Here is a 17,118-nt window from a genome sequence, read left to right as displayed (position 1 = left end):
CGCTGCTGAGAGCACCAGGACTGGCAGCTGTGCCATCCTCTGAGTGTGCCACACAGTCTAGAGCACCAGGGTGGGTGGATGGCTTGCTGTTGCCCCACAGGAGCTCACAGCCCCCTGCCCAGAGAGCTCGTGGGTGGTGGGGGTGGGAGGCTAGCCTCCATGGCCAGGAGCTGAAGGGCTGGGCAGGATGGTGGGTTCGAGAAGGAATGCCTATGGTTTAGGGGTTGGGAGACCCTACCTCCAGTCCCCCTTCTCCAATTGTTATCTGTCCATAGTGGAGCAGCTTCAGCAAGAGACGAGTGAGCCCTACATCAAACATCTAGTGGGGCAGGAGCCCTTTCCATCAAGCTAAGGGAGGCAATTAAACCTGGTTCTCCCACATCCTAGCTGAATGCTGACTGGGCTGAAAGTTGCAAGTTGGGCACCATACTCACTTCCCCCTCACCATGTCCCGTGGAGGGATGCAGGTATAAAACTCATTTCCTTGAAAGGTGGCTTAGGTGTCAGCCACCAGGTTCCTATAGGTGGCTTGCAAAACACGAGCATCCCTGGACTGCATAAGGAGCCCAACTTGGCTTTGGGGCTCTGGTGTTCCTGTGGTTTTGCTAGGTGGTGTGATGCTCAGTGTGGCAGCGCCTGTCAGGCTCCCATGCTAAGAGCAGGTCTACACTACAGCCAGGATCTGGCTCTCAGATCAAGCCACTGATGGTCAATTTAACAGGTCTAGTAAAGACCCACCAAATTGACTGCAGATTGCTCTCCAGTCGACCTCCGTATTCTACCCCGCAGGAGAAGAGTAAGGTAAGTCGACATGAGATTTTCTCCCGTTGACTCCTCACAGTGTAGACTCTGCAGTAATGTGACCTAAGGTACATCAACTCCAGCTACATTATTAATGTAGCTGGAGTTGCATAGCATAGGTCGGGTAGGCACCCTATGACACGTGTGCCGAAAGTGGCACACAAGCTGATTTTCAGTGGTACTCGCAGTTCCCGGGTCCTGGCCACCGGTCTGGGGGGCTCTGCATTTTAATTTAATTTTAAATGAAGCTTCTTAAACATTTAAAAACCTTTACATACAACAATAGTTTAGTTATATATTATAGACTTATAGAAAGAGACCTTCTAAAAAGGTTGAAATGTATTGAACTGGCACGCGAAACCTGAAATTAGAGTGAATAAATGAATATGTGGTGCACCACTTCTGAAAGGTTGCCGACGCCGGTGTAGGTTTACTTACTGCAGTAGTGCAGACATAGCCCAACTGTCCCATTTTTCTTCCTCGGGTGGCCAGAAGCTCCACCGCAGCCAGGATGCATAATTACAAAGAGTTTGCTACTGAGCCTTTCAAGAGGGGATTGTTGCTTCACCAAGTGAAGCTGAAAGTGGTGTGGGCTGCATGGCTAACAGTGCCAAGCTGGGTTGGAGAGTTCGAGGGGGGGTCCACAGGTAAAGAGCCTGTGCTGTGGCCCCTTTCTAGCCCTTTGGGTGTGACATGCCCACTGGTGTTAAAGTTTTTTTAACAGGCACTTGCTGCCTGTTTAAGGCAGGCCTGGGCCCCTGCATCACGCTTTTCTTGGCTCAGCACATAACTAAGGCGTTTGGAGGTTTGTAGTTTTCCAGGGAGGGCTATGGGAATTTTGTGCCATGCTAAGGCATGCTGGGAAAGAGCCCAATAATATAAGCTGCCTCTCATAAAAGGTAGAGAAAGAGGTTTTGGGCTTCTGGCACAGGCAGAGCACTGGGTCAGAAACCCTGAGGGTGGCGGGGTGCAAACTGTGGCAGAGAGAAGGGAAAGATTGCACAGTCAGACTGCTGTATTACTTTAGAACAGTGATTCCCAAACTTAACAATCTGTGACCCCCTTTCACTAAAATGTCAAATCTTGTGACCCCCCTCCTAAAAATGAATGTTTCCAGGTATTTTCTTCTTTACCTGAGTATAAATTATAAAGGCAGCGATCTTGGAAATATAAAATTTGTTTTTGTGATATGCTTATTACACACTATTCATTATTATTTATCATTATAGTATTTTATTACATTATGAACATGGCAACACTCTTCCAAGATCTCACTTTCATAGCTTGTATCACTTTGAGTAAGTCTGTTATAAGACAAGGCTCCTGTGTTTCATCAAGGAGGATCAGATGTGAAGCAGCAGGAAGATATTTAAGAAGCCAACTCAAAGAGTTCCTCCTACACGAGCATTCAGGTCTTGAGCAGTCCAGGCGAACAGCGCACATTACAACAAAGCTTAAACTTGTTCATAATTGTAAAAACAATATTAGCTGCCAATTTAATTTTAAAAACAGCAAAAAAAATATCCACTTCCCTTTCCATTTCTTATGAGTCTTGAAGTTTAAATCTCCTCAGTGTGATAGAGATGCTTGTGTTGATCTGCTTAGCTCTTGAAAGTCCAGGGGCTCTGGGCTGCTATCTTGTTCTGCCTACGGTCCCTAGGGACAACTCTGTCTGCCATGAGGGATTTTTTTTTTCCTGAGAACCCCCTATAACATTTGACAAACCCCCAGTGGTTCACAAACCCCAGTTTGGGAACTACTACTTTAGAGGGACTATATGGGCCCAAAGAGTCAAGGGTGTTAATGTGACCCTGTGTCTATGCTCCCAAACTCCCTTTTATTGTTTTTGTTAAGGACTCTGAAAGGGAGTGATCATGGGTGGAATAGCCCATCCACTCATCATTTTGTTCACTAATTAGGTCTAATTTCCGATAAACCAAGTTTGCTATATTGATTTCTAGTCTCCCACTTTTGTTTAAAAAGCACAATCTTAACACACTCCTTGAGTTATAGCAGGAAGCCTTTTTGTTTAAATTAAGTCCCTTTTGCACCTTTTTGCATGACAGTTTGTTGTTAAAGGTTATTGTGGCATATTAAGAACAGTTAGTTTTCACAGCTGAACTCACAACTAGGATAAATCTGTAGGCCCGGTTATCACAAAAGAACCGATACCTGATTCATTGTTGAGGGCCCCAAGGCTGGCTCAGGTGAAAGAGGGAGTGCCCAGCAGTACTACCTTTCTCAGTGTTTTCACAGTGAGGGGATTTTGGCTGGCCCACTCCAGGCTGCATCCAGTCCTAGCTGCTGCAGGCAAAGCTCTCTCCCATCAGCAATCAAAGCTCAGCATGGCTTCTGTTCTGTAAACAGGAAGAACTGGTGTGATCAAAAGCCACTCCTGGATAATTACAGGTCTCTCAGCCTCACACTGACCCTGGGCAAAACAATGGGATGGCTGATATGGGACTCAGATAACAAAGATATAAAGGATGGTAATGTAGCTAATGCCTGTCAATGTGGGTTTATGAAAATGAATCTTAGAATCATAGAATATCAGGCCTGGAAGGGACCTCAGGAGGTGTCTACTCCAACCCTCTGCTCGAAGCAGGACCAGTTCCCAACTAAATCATCCCAGCCAGGGCTTTGTCAAGCTGGGCATTAAAAACCCCTAAGGAAGGAGATTCCACCACCTTACTAGGTAACCCATTCCAGTGCTTCACCACCCTCCTAGTGAAAAAGTTTTTCTTAATATCCAACCTAAACCTCCCCCACTGCAACTTGAGACCATTACTCTTGTCAAACTAGATTTTTTTAAAACGAGATTAACTGTTTGGTTGATAAAGGTAATAGTGTTGATGTAATATACTTAGACCTATGTAAGACAGTTGACTTGGTCCTGCATGACATTTTGATGAAAAATCAACATGGCATACATTCAATTAATTCAAAACTGGCTAATGCATAGGTCTCAAAATGTAATGGGAAATCGTGTAGGTATTTTTTCTAGTGGGGTCCAGCAAGGATCAGTTCTTAGTCCTATGCTATTTAACACTTTTATCAATGAGCTGGAAGCAAACATAAAATCATCCCTGATAAAGTTTGCAGAAAATGCAAAAAATGGGGAAGAGGTAAATGAAGAGGCCAATGAAACAGCCCTGCAAGCCTGAGTTGGCTGGCACGGTCCCGCTGCGTGTGTCTAGTTGCTGGGTAGACATATCCAAAAGCTCCATTGATATGGGGCCCAAGTCCCAGACATCTAGGCACCATTCACACCTGTGTCTCAGCCTGCCCTGAAGACAAACAATCCTATTCCATCCCCTCGGTAACCATGCAGCACATAGGGGAAACTGAGGCACGTATAGGATTCATAAAAAATATTACAGAAAATTCCCACTTTGTCACAAACGCGAGTGAATTCAGAGTGATGAAAGTGGGGAGAGGATATCAGAGCAGGAGCAGTTATGCTTGGGGAGTGGGGCATCAGGCTGTCTCCCTTTGAATGCAGAACCAGGTGCCTCCTGCTGTGATGTGTTTTGCCCTTGGAGCAGGTGGGGTGGATTCATGCTGGGCCACTGCTTCATAGATTCATAGAGTTTAAGGCCAGAAGAGACCATTTCTCCGCTAGATTACAGAGCCCTCGGGATTTTCTCCCCAGGAAGGTCTTCACACACTGTAATCAAGTCACCTCTCAGTCTCCTGTTTGATTAGCTAAACAGACTGAGCTCTTTAAGTCTCTCACTATCTAGGCATGTCTCCAGCCCTCAAATAATTGTTGTGGCTCTTTTCTTCCCCTCTCCAATTCATCACCCTCTCTGTAAAATACAGACACCAGAACTGGATGCAGTATCCATCACTGAAGTCCCCTATAGATGTAAAAATCACGTCCCTGCTCCTACTCACTTCTGCGATTTATACATCCAAAGGCCACATTAGCCCTTTGTTCCACAGCATCGCACTGGGAGCTCACGTCGAGTTGCTTGGCCACGCTGTCGTAAGTCCTTTTCAGTCACTGCTTTCCAGGATACAGTCTCTCACGCTGTGTCTATGGCCCTGCGGCTCTTTCTGGGTCACGGTGGGAACCAGAGGCAATGGCTTCTCCCCTGGAGTCCCAGACAGGTTCACTCTCTGCAGCGCTGGGAGAACTCAGGACTGCCCCGCCTCGCAGCCGGAATCTGGGCCCCTCCTGGCTGGCGCAAACTATCGGGGAGCCATCGGAGGTTATTGCTTTACAGATGTTGAGACAAAGCCCCCAGGAGGGGACACCATGTGCACAGGAATCTCTGCCTGGGGGAACTGGCTGGGTGGCCTTCGGAGGAGGGAGCCCCAGTCCAGCCTACGTTTGGAAGTACCTGTGTCCTGCAGGATCACCCTGAGCACCCGCTCCCGGATCTCCCTGGTCCTCACCCCATACACGATGGGGTTCAAAATGGGTGGGAACAGGAGGTAGAGGTTGGCCAGGATGATGTGGACTGGGGGAGCCACATGGTGGCCAAAGCGGTGTGTGAAGAAGGAGAAGAGGGCCGGGATGTAGGAGATCAGGATGACACAGATGTGGGAGCTGCAGGTACCAAAGGCCTTGAGCCGGGCCTCCCGGGACGAGAGGCGCAGAACGGCCCGGACAATCAGGAAATAGGAAAGACCAATAAACAGCAGGTCCCCACCTATGACTAGCAACGCCGCGCTGAGGCCGTAGGCATGATTAACGCTGGTGTCTCCACAGGCCAGCTTCACCACAGCCATGTGCTCGCAGTAGGTGTGCGGGATGACGTTGGTCCGGCAGAAGGACAGCCTCTTAATCAGAAAGGGGTAGGGGCTCATGAGCAGCGTCCCTCTGGCTACGGCCGCCACGCCCAGCTTGGCAACGAGGCGGCCGGTGAAGACGGAGCTGTAGCGCAAGGGAGCGCAGATGGCCACGTAGCGATCGAGGGCCATGGCCAGCAGCACAGCCGACTCCATCATGGAGAGGGAGTGAATGAAGAACATCTGGGCCAGGCAGGCCCCGCCGTTGATCTCCCTGGCCTGAAACCAGAAGATGCAGAGCAATTTCGGCAGGGTGCAGGTGGAGGCTCCCAGGTCGATGGCTGCCAGCATGCAGAGGAAATAGCACATGGGTCGGTGCAGGGCTGGCTCTGTGGCAATGATGAGGAGAATAGTGCAGTTCCCGACGATGATCACCACGTACATCGTGCACACGGGCACCGAGATCCAAATGTGAGCTTCTTCCAGCCCGGGGATGCCCAGCAGCAGGAATGTGGCCGGGTTCGACGGCGTCAGGTTGGCAGCAGCCATGGTCGGCCCCTGGTTCTCCAGTTGTGTTCGCTGGAGCTCACGCTGCCTGTGAATAAGGACACAATAAAATCAGGGAGGGGAGACCGAGCCAAGAGAGAGGCTGGTTCTGTATGGACGCTGCCCAGTGCTGCTCTCGGCACCCTGTGCACTTGGCATTGCTGTCCCTGGAGGAAGCAAGAATAAAGGCAGAGGAGTCTGAGCCCAGCAGCACCAGGTCTCCTAGGTTCCATGGTCTCAGTGAGGTTCATCATAGCGAGGGTGATGCTGGAGGAACCCAGCAGCTAGACCTGCTCTTAGCCTCATTCCCGTGCAGGGTCCCTTCCCCGTGTCGCTCTGCAGTGCGTGTGAACCACGCTGCATGAATATCCATAACAGAAGCCTGTCCCTCCCCTGGCAGGGGGGCCTGGGCTGGTGCTGTCTTCGCTGGCATCAGGCTTCCTAGCTGAGACCTGCTGGGTTCAGTGCTCAGGCATGTGTGCAGTCAGGCTCATACCTACCTCACCTGGCCTCCCTGGGTTCTGCCCCTTCTCAGCTTCTCCTTCCCCTCCCAGGTTATTCTGCTCTTTATTCAATTCGCCCCCGCTTGCTGATACAGGCTCTCCCTTTCTCCTCATACCTGTGCTGAGCTCACTTGAGCCAGCCCGCTACGTCTTCCCTGCTTCTGCCCAAGAAACTCAGAATTGGGTGGGAAGCAGAAATGAACAGTGGAATGTAACACAGACTTCAGGCTGAAGAATGTGTATACAAACCCACTTAGACCGCTCATGATCCATAAAGGATAAGAGCATGAGGAACATAAGCACGGCCACACTGGGTCAGACCAAAGGTCCATCTAGTCCAGTATCCTGTCTTCTGACAGTGGCCAATGGTAGGTGCCCCAGAGAGAATGAACAGAACAGGTCATCATCAAGTGATCCAGCCCGTGTCGCCCATTCCCAACTACTGGCAAACAGAGGCTAGGGACATCATCTCTGCACATCCTGGCTAATAGCTATTGATGGACCTGTCCTTCATGAACTTAGCTAGTTCTTTTTTGAACCCTGTTATAAGTCTTGGCCTTCACAACATCCTCTGGCAAAGAGTACCACAGACTGACCATGTGTTGTGTGAAGAAATATTTCCTTTTGTTTGTTTTAAACCCGTTGCAGTGCCTATTAATTTAAATTGGTGACATCTAGTTATTCTGTTCTGAGGAGTCACTATCGCTTCCTTATTTACTTTCACCACACCAGTCATGATTTTATAGACCTCTATCATATCACCCCGTAGACGTATCTTTTCCAAGCTGAAAGGTCCCAGTCTTTTTAATCTCTCCTCATACGGAAGCTGTTCCATTCTCAGCACATTCTAAGTTCTCCAGCTGGAGACAGCAGAGATATCACTGCAGCGTATTGCATGTTTGGGGTTATTTTTAATGATATGTGTGATGGTTCCTCTGCTTTGGAACAGTGGTTCGCAACCTGAACTGGTAGCTAACAAAGCGTTATGTGGGGGGATGGATGGAGACAGTTGGCGGTTGGCAGCTGATAGCTAATGAGTTAGAGAGGGAGGAAAGGTCACGGTTCCTCTATATGGATCTGGCATGACTGTGCCTGGGATACTGAGTTCAGAAGCAACTGGAGGGAGCTGAAGGCAGAATGAAAGGGCTAATTCTGTTCATCTTAGTGAAGTGCTGATGGAAGGAGGATGTGATCACAGTCTGTAACTGGTCATATAGAATAAGCCCCATGCAGGGAGAGGAATTATTTAGGGTGGTAACACCTGCTGAGATCTTGCTCTAGAACTGCGGTGTCACTGACCAGACTATGTGGCATGGGATGACTCTATTCTTTTCTATATAGAACATGGCAGGGAAGGGATGAGACATGTGAGAAAAGGCGAATAAGGATCACATGGGGAATTACAGACCAGTCAGTTTAACTTCAGTACCAGGAAAGATACTGGAGCAATTAATCAAGCAATCAGTTTGCAAACATCTAGAAGATAATAAGGTGATAAGTAACAGTCAATGTAGATTTGTAAAGAACAAATCATGTCAAACCAACCTGACAGCTTTCTTTGACAGGGTAACAAGCCTTGTAGGTGGAGGGAAGTGGTAGATGTGGTATATCTTGACTTTAGTAAGGTTTTTTATACAATATATATCTTCAAGTCAGTGGCACTGCTATGGGTACCCGCATGGCCCCTCAGTATGCCAACATCTTTATGGCTGACTTAGAACAACGCTTCCTTAACTCTCGTTCCCTAACACCCCTACTCTACTTGCGCTACATTGATGACATCTTCATCATCTGGACTCATGGAAAAGAAGCCCTCGAGGAATTCCACCGAGATTTTAACAATTTCCATCCCACCATCAACCTCAGCCTAGACCAATCCACACAAGCGGTCCATTTCCTAGACACTACTGTGCTAATAAACGATGGTCACATAAATACCACCCTATACCGGAAACCTACTGACCGCTATACTTACTTACATGCCTCCAGCTTCCATCCCGGACACACCACACGATCCATTGTCTACAGCCAAGCTCTAAGATACAACCGTATTTGCTCCAATCCCTCGGACAGAGATAAACACCTACAAGATCTCTATCAAGCATTCTTAAACCTACAATACCCACCTGCTGAAGTGAAAAAACAGATTGACAGAGCCAGAAGAGTACCCAGAAGCCACCTACTACAGGACAGGCCTAAAAAAGAAAATAACAGAACACCACTAGCCATCACCTACAGCCCCCAACTAAAACCTCTCCAGCGCATCATCAAAGATTTACAACCTATCCTTAAAGATGATCCCTCACTCTCACAGATCTTGGGAGACAGGCCAGTCCTTGCTTATAGACAGCCTCCCAACCTGAAGCAAATACTCACCAGCAACCGCACACCATACAACATAAACACTAACCCAGGAACCTATCCTTGCAATAAAGCCCGATGCCAGCTCTGTCCACATATCCATTCAAGTGACACCATCACAGGACCTAATCACATCAGACACACCATCAGGGGCTCGTACACCTGCACATCTACCAACGTGATATATGCCATCATGTGCCAGCAATGCCCCTCTGCTATGTACATTGGCCAAACCGGACAGTCTCTACGCAAAAGAATAAATGGACACAAATCTGACATCAGGAATCATAACATTCAAAAACCAGTGGGAGAACACTTCAACCTTCCTAACCACTCAGTGACAGACTTGAAGGTGGCAATTTTGCAACAAAAAAACTTCAAAAACAGACTCCAAAGAGAGACTGCTGAACTTGAATTAATATGCAAACTAGATACCATTAACTGTGGTCTAAATAAAGACTGGGAATGGTTGGGTCATTACACCAATTGAATCTATTTCCCTATGTTAAGTTCTCCTCACACCTTCTATGGGCCATCTTAATTATCACTTCAAAAAGTTTTTTTTCCTCCTGCTAACGATAGCTCATCTCAATTGATTAGACTCTGCCTGTTGGTATGCATACTTCCACCTTTTCATGTTCTCTGTATGTATAAATATCTCCTGTCTGTGTGTTCCATTCTATGCATCCGAAGAAGTGAGCTTTAGCTCACGAAAGCTCATGCTACAATAAATTTGTTAGTCTTTAAGGTGCCACAAGTACTCCTGTTTTTTATACTGTTTCCCATGACCTTCTCTTAAACAAACTAGGGAAATACAACCTAAATTGAGCTACTATGAGGTGGGTGCAGAACTGGTTGGAAAACCATTCCCACAGAGTAGCTATCAGTGGTTCACAGTCAAGCTGTGCGTATCCAGTGGGGTCCCACAGGGATTGGTTCCAATTCCGGTTCAGTTCAGTATCTTCATCAATGATTTAGATAATGTCTTAGAGAGAACACTTAGAGATGATACCAAGCTGGGAGGGGTTGCAAGTGCTTTGGAGGATAGGATCAAAATTCAAAATGATCTGGACAAATTGGAGAAGTGGTCTGAAGTAAATAGGATGAAATTCAATAAGGACAAATGCAAAGTACTCCACTTAGGAAGGAACAATCAGTTGCACACATACAAAATGGGAAATGACTGCCTAGGAAGGAGTCCTGCAGAAAGGAATCTGGGGGTCATAGTGGATCACAAGCTAAATATGAGCCAACAGTGTAACGCTGTTGCAAAAAAAGCAACATCATTCTGAGATGTATTAGCAGGAGTGTTGTAAGCAAGACATAAGAAGTAATTCTTCCACTCTATGCTGCACTGATTAGGCCTCAACTTGTATATTGTGTTCAGTTCTGGGTGTCACATTTCAGGAAATATCTGGACAAATTGGAGAAAGTCCAGAGAAGAGCAAGAAAAATTATTAGAGGTCTAGAAAGCATGACCTATGGGGGAAGATTGAAGGGATTGGATTTGGTTAGTCTGGAGAAGAGAAGACCGAGAGGGGACATGATAACAGTTTTCAAGTACATAAAAGGTTGTTACAAGGAGGAGGGAGTAAACCTCTGGGAACAGGACAAGAAGCAATGGTCTTAAATTGCAGCAAGGGCAGTTTAGGTTGAACATTAGGAAAACATTCCTAACTGTCAGGGTGGTTAAGCGCTGGAATAAATTGCCTAGAGAGGTTGTGGAATCTCCATCATTGGAGATTTTTAAAAGCAGGTTAGCCATATACCTGACAGGGACGGTCTAGATAATACTTAATCCTGCCATGAATGCAGGGGACTGGAGTAGATGACCTCTCGAGTTCCCTTCCACTTCTACGATTCTATGATGCTATGTGCTGTGTGCATCATGGGGCTCCATGTTTAATATCCTAGGGTAACATTCCTGGGAGCAGGTACGGTCCTGCCCAAACCCCCCAGCTCTGCTGGGGCTCTCAGCTGGCAGCTTTTACAGCTGCACCCGCAAAGGGCCTCAAATTCAGAGTGCAATTTCCAGAAAGGACCTGGAGAGGGGTGCGTGTGATGTATCTGGGCACCAGGAAAGAGGCTGCCAAGGTATCACAGCCTGTTCTCAGCTGCATGTTCCCTCCCTGTATCCAGTGCCAAGAAAAAGGAGAACCCTCACCAAAGCAAGTCCTCACCCCCCGCCCTGGCTTCCGCCCCCTGACACATAGCGTCTCCTCTGTGGGGGCTAATTCCCTGGGTGTCGACCCAGGTGGATTTTCTGTCCCCATTAATTGGCTGAATTCTGTCCTTAATTATACCATGTCACCCACTGACTCCAAAGGGGTCACACAGTGGAAGTAGGACAATAGTCTGGCCTGGTGCATTGTTACATCTCCATTTACACCCTAGGCAGAGCTGCGGCTGACTGGTGTGCATCTGTCTGAGGGATGCGTCTGTCAGGGGATGTCGCTCTGGTCCATATAACTGACCTTCCTTTCCCCATCCCCTGCAGTAGCACAGGAAAAGCCTAACCCCAGCCTGAGCTACAGGACACCCAGAATGCCACTGATGGAGATGGATCTTACCTAGGTGCAAATAACAAGGAGGGAGGGGAGTTATTTACAGGGTACAAGGCTGGTGCCTGGGGGGAATAGGGTGAAATTAGGGAAGAGAACATGTAGGCTGAAGTTCAGGAGAACTTGATGCAAGTGGGATCAATCGAGCTGTGGGATTATATCCCAGGAGAAGTGGTGGGGTCCATATAACACAGGGCAGTTTAAACTAGGCTGGTCAATGCACTAAGATATGTAATAGGGACCAGTTTGGCACTTGCCTTGGGAGACGGGATTGAATGGATCTTTTCTGTCTCTCTTGTGATCGGGAAATTGCCCTCTCTGGACACTGCATCAGAGACACAGTTAATCCACAGCATTAGTGAATTAAATACTAGCCGAGTAACCAAGAACAAAGGACTCACCATGCTCCGAGGCAGCAGCAGGGAAGGAAAGGTGTTTGTGAGGTGGCAGGAGCCTTTCTCATAGAGGAAACCATCTGGACAAATCTCCCCTTTACAGGGATATTTATAACTGCCATGTGAAATCCCTCTGGAACGTCCTCACCAGCTGAGGTCTCCCCAGTGCTCAGTGCTTCCTCTTGAGATTGGCTCCAGGCCTCTAGGTACATGCTGGGGACCCCAGTGTCTGTGCAGATTTCATGGGACACACACGTCTGCACTGCAGAGCTAGCGCAGATTTACAAAGGTAGGGAAATCCAATGGCTGGACGCTAAAGCTAGACAAATTCAGGGCAGAATAAGGTGGAATTTTTTAAGAGTGAGGATAGTTAACCATCGGAATCCGTAATTTAAAGTCTTGAGAAACATGCTTGATAATGAAAGATTCAAGTCAATCCTTGTATATATAAACAAGGGAATCTCAAGTAGGAGTGAGGAGGTTATACTACCTCTTTTATTTGGCACGGGTGCTATTACTACTTGTAACATTGGTTCCCGGTCTGGTGTCCACAATTCAAGTAGGATGTTGATAAATTGGAGAAGATTCAAAGAGCCACTAGAATTTTAATCATTGGAAAATCTGCCTTATAGTGAGAGACTCCAGGAGCCCAATCTTTTTAGCTTAACAAAGAGAAAGTTAAGGGGTGATTTGATCACAGTCTGTAAGTACCTACGTGCAGAGAAAGAACACGTATGCACTCACACATCCCACCCTGTGGCCCCAGGCAAGGAAAGCCTAAATATCTTCTTGCTACATAGGGGACACTGTGCTGTACAAATCCTGGAGGGGAAAGAAAGATACTGCTGTAAGAGAAGAACACAGTGAATGATGCTTATCACCTGTCCATTAATTAATGAGTTGGCCAGTTCATATGGGCAGTACAGCCCTCTACTGGCAGAAATTGGAATGACTGTACTGTGTGCCAAAGGCACTCTACAGCTAATAGCTAATAATAACAGTGATTCTCCATTATTTACTATGGGCTAGGCACTCACCACATCCACACAAGAAAACAATCCCCACCATATCTAGTGGCGTTCTGTTACTTTCTTTGTTGGGCCTGTCCTGTAGTAGGTGACTTCTGGGTACCCTTCTGGCTCTGTTAATCTGTTTCTTCACTTCACCAGGTGGGTATTGTAGTTTTAAGAACACTTGATAGAGATCCTGAAGGTGTTTGTCTCTGTCTTTTTCTCACTAACTGTCACCTACAGCCCTCAACTAAAATCTCTCCAGTGCATTATCAAAGATCTACAACCTATCCTGTAGGACGATCCCTCACTTTCACAGATCTTGGGGGACAGGCCAGTCCTCACTTACAGACAGCCCCCCAACCTGAAACAAATACTCACCAGCAACTACACACCACACAACAAAAACACTAATCCAGGAACCAATCCCTGCAACAAACCCTGGTGCCAACTCTGTCCGCATAGCTATTCAAAGGACAGCATTATAGGAACTAACCACATCAGCCACACCGTCAGGAGCTTGTTCATCTGCACATCTACCAATGTGATATATGCCATCATGTGCCAGCAATGCCCCTCTGCCATGTACATTGGCCAAACTGAACAGTCTCTATACAAAAGAATAAAGAATAAATGGACACAAATCTGACATCAAGAATTATAACATTCAAAAACCAGTCACAGAACACTTCAGTCTCCCTGGACACTCAATAATAGACTTACAAGTAGCAATTCTTCCACAAAAAAATTCAAAAACAGACTCCAACGAGAAACCGCAGAACTGGAATTAATTTGCAAACTGGACACCATCAAATTAGGCCTGAATAAAGACTAGGAGTGGATGGGTCACTACAAAAACTAATTTACCTCTGCTGATACTCACACCTTCTTGTCAACTGTTTGAAACGGGCCACTTTGATTACATTGGCCTCATTGGCACTACAAAAGTGATTTCCACCCCTTCTTGTCAACTGTTGAGAATAGCCCACTTCCACCTTAATTGAATTGTCTCATTAGCATTGACCCCTGACTTGGTAAGGCAACTCCCATCTTTTCATATGCTGTGTATTTATACCTCCCTACTGTATGTTCCACTCTGTGCATCTGATGAACTGGGTTTTAGCCCACAAAAGCTTATGCCCAAATAAATTTGTTAGTCTCTAAGATGCCACAAGGACTCCTCATTGTTTTTGCTGATACAGACTCACATGACTACCACTCTGAAATCTTATCCTTGTGTTGCTCTCCTGGATGGAGATGGAAAACATGTACCAGGTCTCAGCTTGCCCATTTCCCAGAAGCCAGTGCAGGATTGTTCCTCCAGTGTGTTGCCTACCCATTGTGGCAATGGGGATTTCCTTGGGAGACGATTTCTCAGGCTGCCCCAACTCACTGCCAAATTATTTCTCATGATACTCAGCATAATTTCCCACATCCCTGATGTGGGCTGTGTGCAGGTCGATGTGCCCAGATGTGGGGAACTGGAACTCGTCCCCAGCAGCGCCTCCTGATGACCTGCAATGACATGGACCTAGAACAGGTCATCTTCATCCTAGTTGGCATCCTTGGGCTGGAGACCTTTCCCTGCTGGACTGCCATCCAGCTCTACTCCATGAGGGTCCTGACCCTACTAGGGAACTGCACAATGCTGCTCATCATCAAGGCAGAGGCGAGCCTCCGCACACCCGTGAACTTTTTCCTCTCTATGCTGGCCATCAATGACCCACTGATCACCACCTCCACCCTGCCCAAAATGCTCAGCATCCTCAGGCTGGGTTCCCAGGAGATCAGCTTCAACACTTGCCTGCTGCAGATGTATTTCACCCACACCTTCCCCATCATCAAGTCTGGCACCCTCTTGGCCACAGCCTGCGACTGATATGTTGCCATCTGCTGCCTGCTCCAGTACGCCGCCATCCTCAGCAACCCAGCTGTTGTTAAGATGGGGCTGGTAGCAGCAACAGCAGGGGGAGCAATCCCGGTGATTCCCTGCCCTGTCCTCACCCTGAGGCTGCCCTACTGCTTCCAGCAGGTCGTCCCACACACCCAGTGCGAGCCCACAGCCGGGGTGAAGCTGGCATGTGCAGACACCGGACTCAGCCAGATCTACGGTATCTCCGTGGCACTGCTGGTGGTGGGGCTGGGCATGATACTTGTTGCCGCCGCCTACTCCGTCATCCTCAGGGCTGTCTTCACGCTCTCGTCGAGTGAGGCGAACAGTAAGGCCCTGGCAACCTGCGCAGCCCACCTCTGCACCCTCCTGGTTTTATCTACATCTGCCCTCTTCACCTTCCTGACCCACCGCATCAACAGAGACATGCCTCCTTATAGCCACATCCTGCTGGCCAGCCTCTACCTCCCGGTGCTGCCCCTGGTAAATCCGCTGGTGTGTGGCGTGAAGACCAAGAAGAGCCGTGACCGGGTGAGCAGCATTGTCAACCCTGGCCAGAAGATAGCTTCAAAGCCTTAAAGCCAGGAGCGTTACCCCTGGGCCTCCAATACTGCCCCACTTGCACGTCTGTGTGTTCAGTAGAGAACTTCTATTTAGAGGGAAAGGGAACCAAGGACGAGTTTGGGAAAGCCCCACACCCACCTTCAAAACATGCAGCCATAAGCAAACCCGACCCCACAGTGTGTTGGGCAGTGTCCTTTGCCTCACTTTCCCCCCTTGCAGCGGGAAAGTCCAGTGAATGAACGTCCCTTTAGCACATCGCTCCCCTCTCCCTCTGCTGCTCAGCACCCACAGTTGGCTGCACTCGGTTAGTGAAGACCCAGGGGTGCGTTCACAGCTGTTCACCTGTGTTATATCCTTGGGGCAGCCGGTGTAGGAAGCAATCACCTGCGGCCAGAGAGCAGGCAGCTAACCAAAACCTCCATTTTATTTACAGATATACAGAGAGCTCACTCAGCCGGTTGAAACCGGCTGAGCTATCCCTTAATAGTCTAACTCAGTTGCCATAGTAACAAAACCCATGACAACCAAATACACAACATATTCCTCCCCCCCTAATAAGAACATCCCCTAAATAAAACACACACTAAACTAGAGAAGGAGGGTAGACTGCCTCCATTCCCGGCTAAACCCTGGGGATTATTTTGCCCCATACCCGTGGGTTCGCCCTAACTAAAGATCCAGCCGATGAGGAGGCCTTCTGACTCTAGGTGGATTACGGCGAACTTCTGGTGTTGTTGCACCCGAAAGTACTAGGGGCTCAGGGTCCGCAGCACGAATAGGTGAGGAGGTGGTATCAGCTCGTGCTGGGCAAAGGGGTATCTCAGCTGCCGGCAGTAATGGAGGAGAACAGTCAGGAACAGGTGACTCATGATTCGGTGTCTCACCAGGAGGGATGAAGTCAGACCCCTCAACTGCAGATGGGTCCTGAAGACTGGCATGACCTGGCAACAGCTGATCTACATGTCGCCGCCAGGTAAGATTCTCTGCAGTCCGGACTGTATAGGAAACAGGTCCTGTTTGAGTGATGACTGTGGCCGGGACCCATTTAGCTGTGGAAGTATAATTCCGAGCCAAAACTGGCTGTCCTGGGCTAAAGGTTCGGTCTTTTGCTCTGGGTGCCCGTCTGATGACTTGATATTGCTGCTGACGTTGCACAGTTTGTCTGGGTTCAGAAGGTTTCAGCAGATCAAAGCAAGTGCGCAGCTGTCGTCCCATCATTAGAAAGGCTGGGGAAGCCTGGGTCGTAGCATGAGGTGTGTTTCTATAGGAAAGTAAGACGGTATCCAGACGCTTTTGAATGGAGTGTTGTCCCTTTGCTGATTTCAAAGCGTTTTTCATTGTCTGCACAAATCTTTCAGCTAATCCGTTGGTGGACGGATGATATGGTGCTGACGTGATGTGGTGTATCCCATTTGCCTTCATAAAATTTTGAAACTCCTGAGAGACGAACTGCGGTCCGTTGTCGCTCACAAGTTGTTCTGGCAGACCAAAACGACTAAAGAGTCCTCGTAGTTTTTGGATAGTACTCTCTGCAGTAGTGGATTGCATTATAGAGACTTCTGGCCATTTAGAATGGGCATCTACTGCCACCAAGAACATGCTTCCTTCAAGGGGGCCAGCAAAGTCAACGTGAATACGTTGCCACGGGTTTTCAGGCCAGTCCCATGGGTGTAGGGGTGCCCACTGGGGTGCATTTCTTACACCCTGACATGACATACAAGCTTTTGCCTTCTCTTCAATAGCACTGTC

General features: G+C 48.0%; 2 protein-coding genes across 2 annotated transcripts; one reads left to right on the top strand and one right to left on the bottom strand.

The window, feature by feature from the left end:
• Positions 1 to 5,016: 5,016 nt before the first annotated feature.
• On the bottom strand, positions 5,017 to 6,087 carry LOC123362198 (putative olfactory receptor 52P1). The gene has a single exon (XM_045002584.1). It carries the CDS (start codon positions 6,085 to 6,087, stop codon positions 5,017 to 5,019), a length of 1,071 nt encoding a protein of 356 aa, XP_044858519.1.
• An 8,709-nt stretch (positions 6,088 to 14,796) lies between these two features.
• Positions 14,797 to 15,384, top strand: LOC123362194 (putative olfactory receptor 52P1; the record flags this gene model as incomplete). The annotated part of the gene is made up of 1 exon (XM_045002569.1): positions 14,797 to 15,384. A coding segment is annotated over one exon (588 nt), but the record flags the coding sequence as incomplete, so codon positions are not given.
• Positions 15,385 to 17,118: the final 1,734 nt, after the last annotated feature.

This window comes from Mauremys mutica, chromosome 1, assembly GCF_020497125.1.
Source record: "Mauremys mutica isolate MM-2020 ecotype Southern chromosome 1, ASM2049712v1, whole genome shotgun sequence".
NCBI lineage: Eukaryota > Metazoa > Chordata > Testudines > Geoemydidae > Mauremys > Mauremys mutica.
This window is presented reverse-complemented; position numbering and strand designations above follow the sequence as displayed.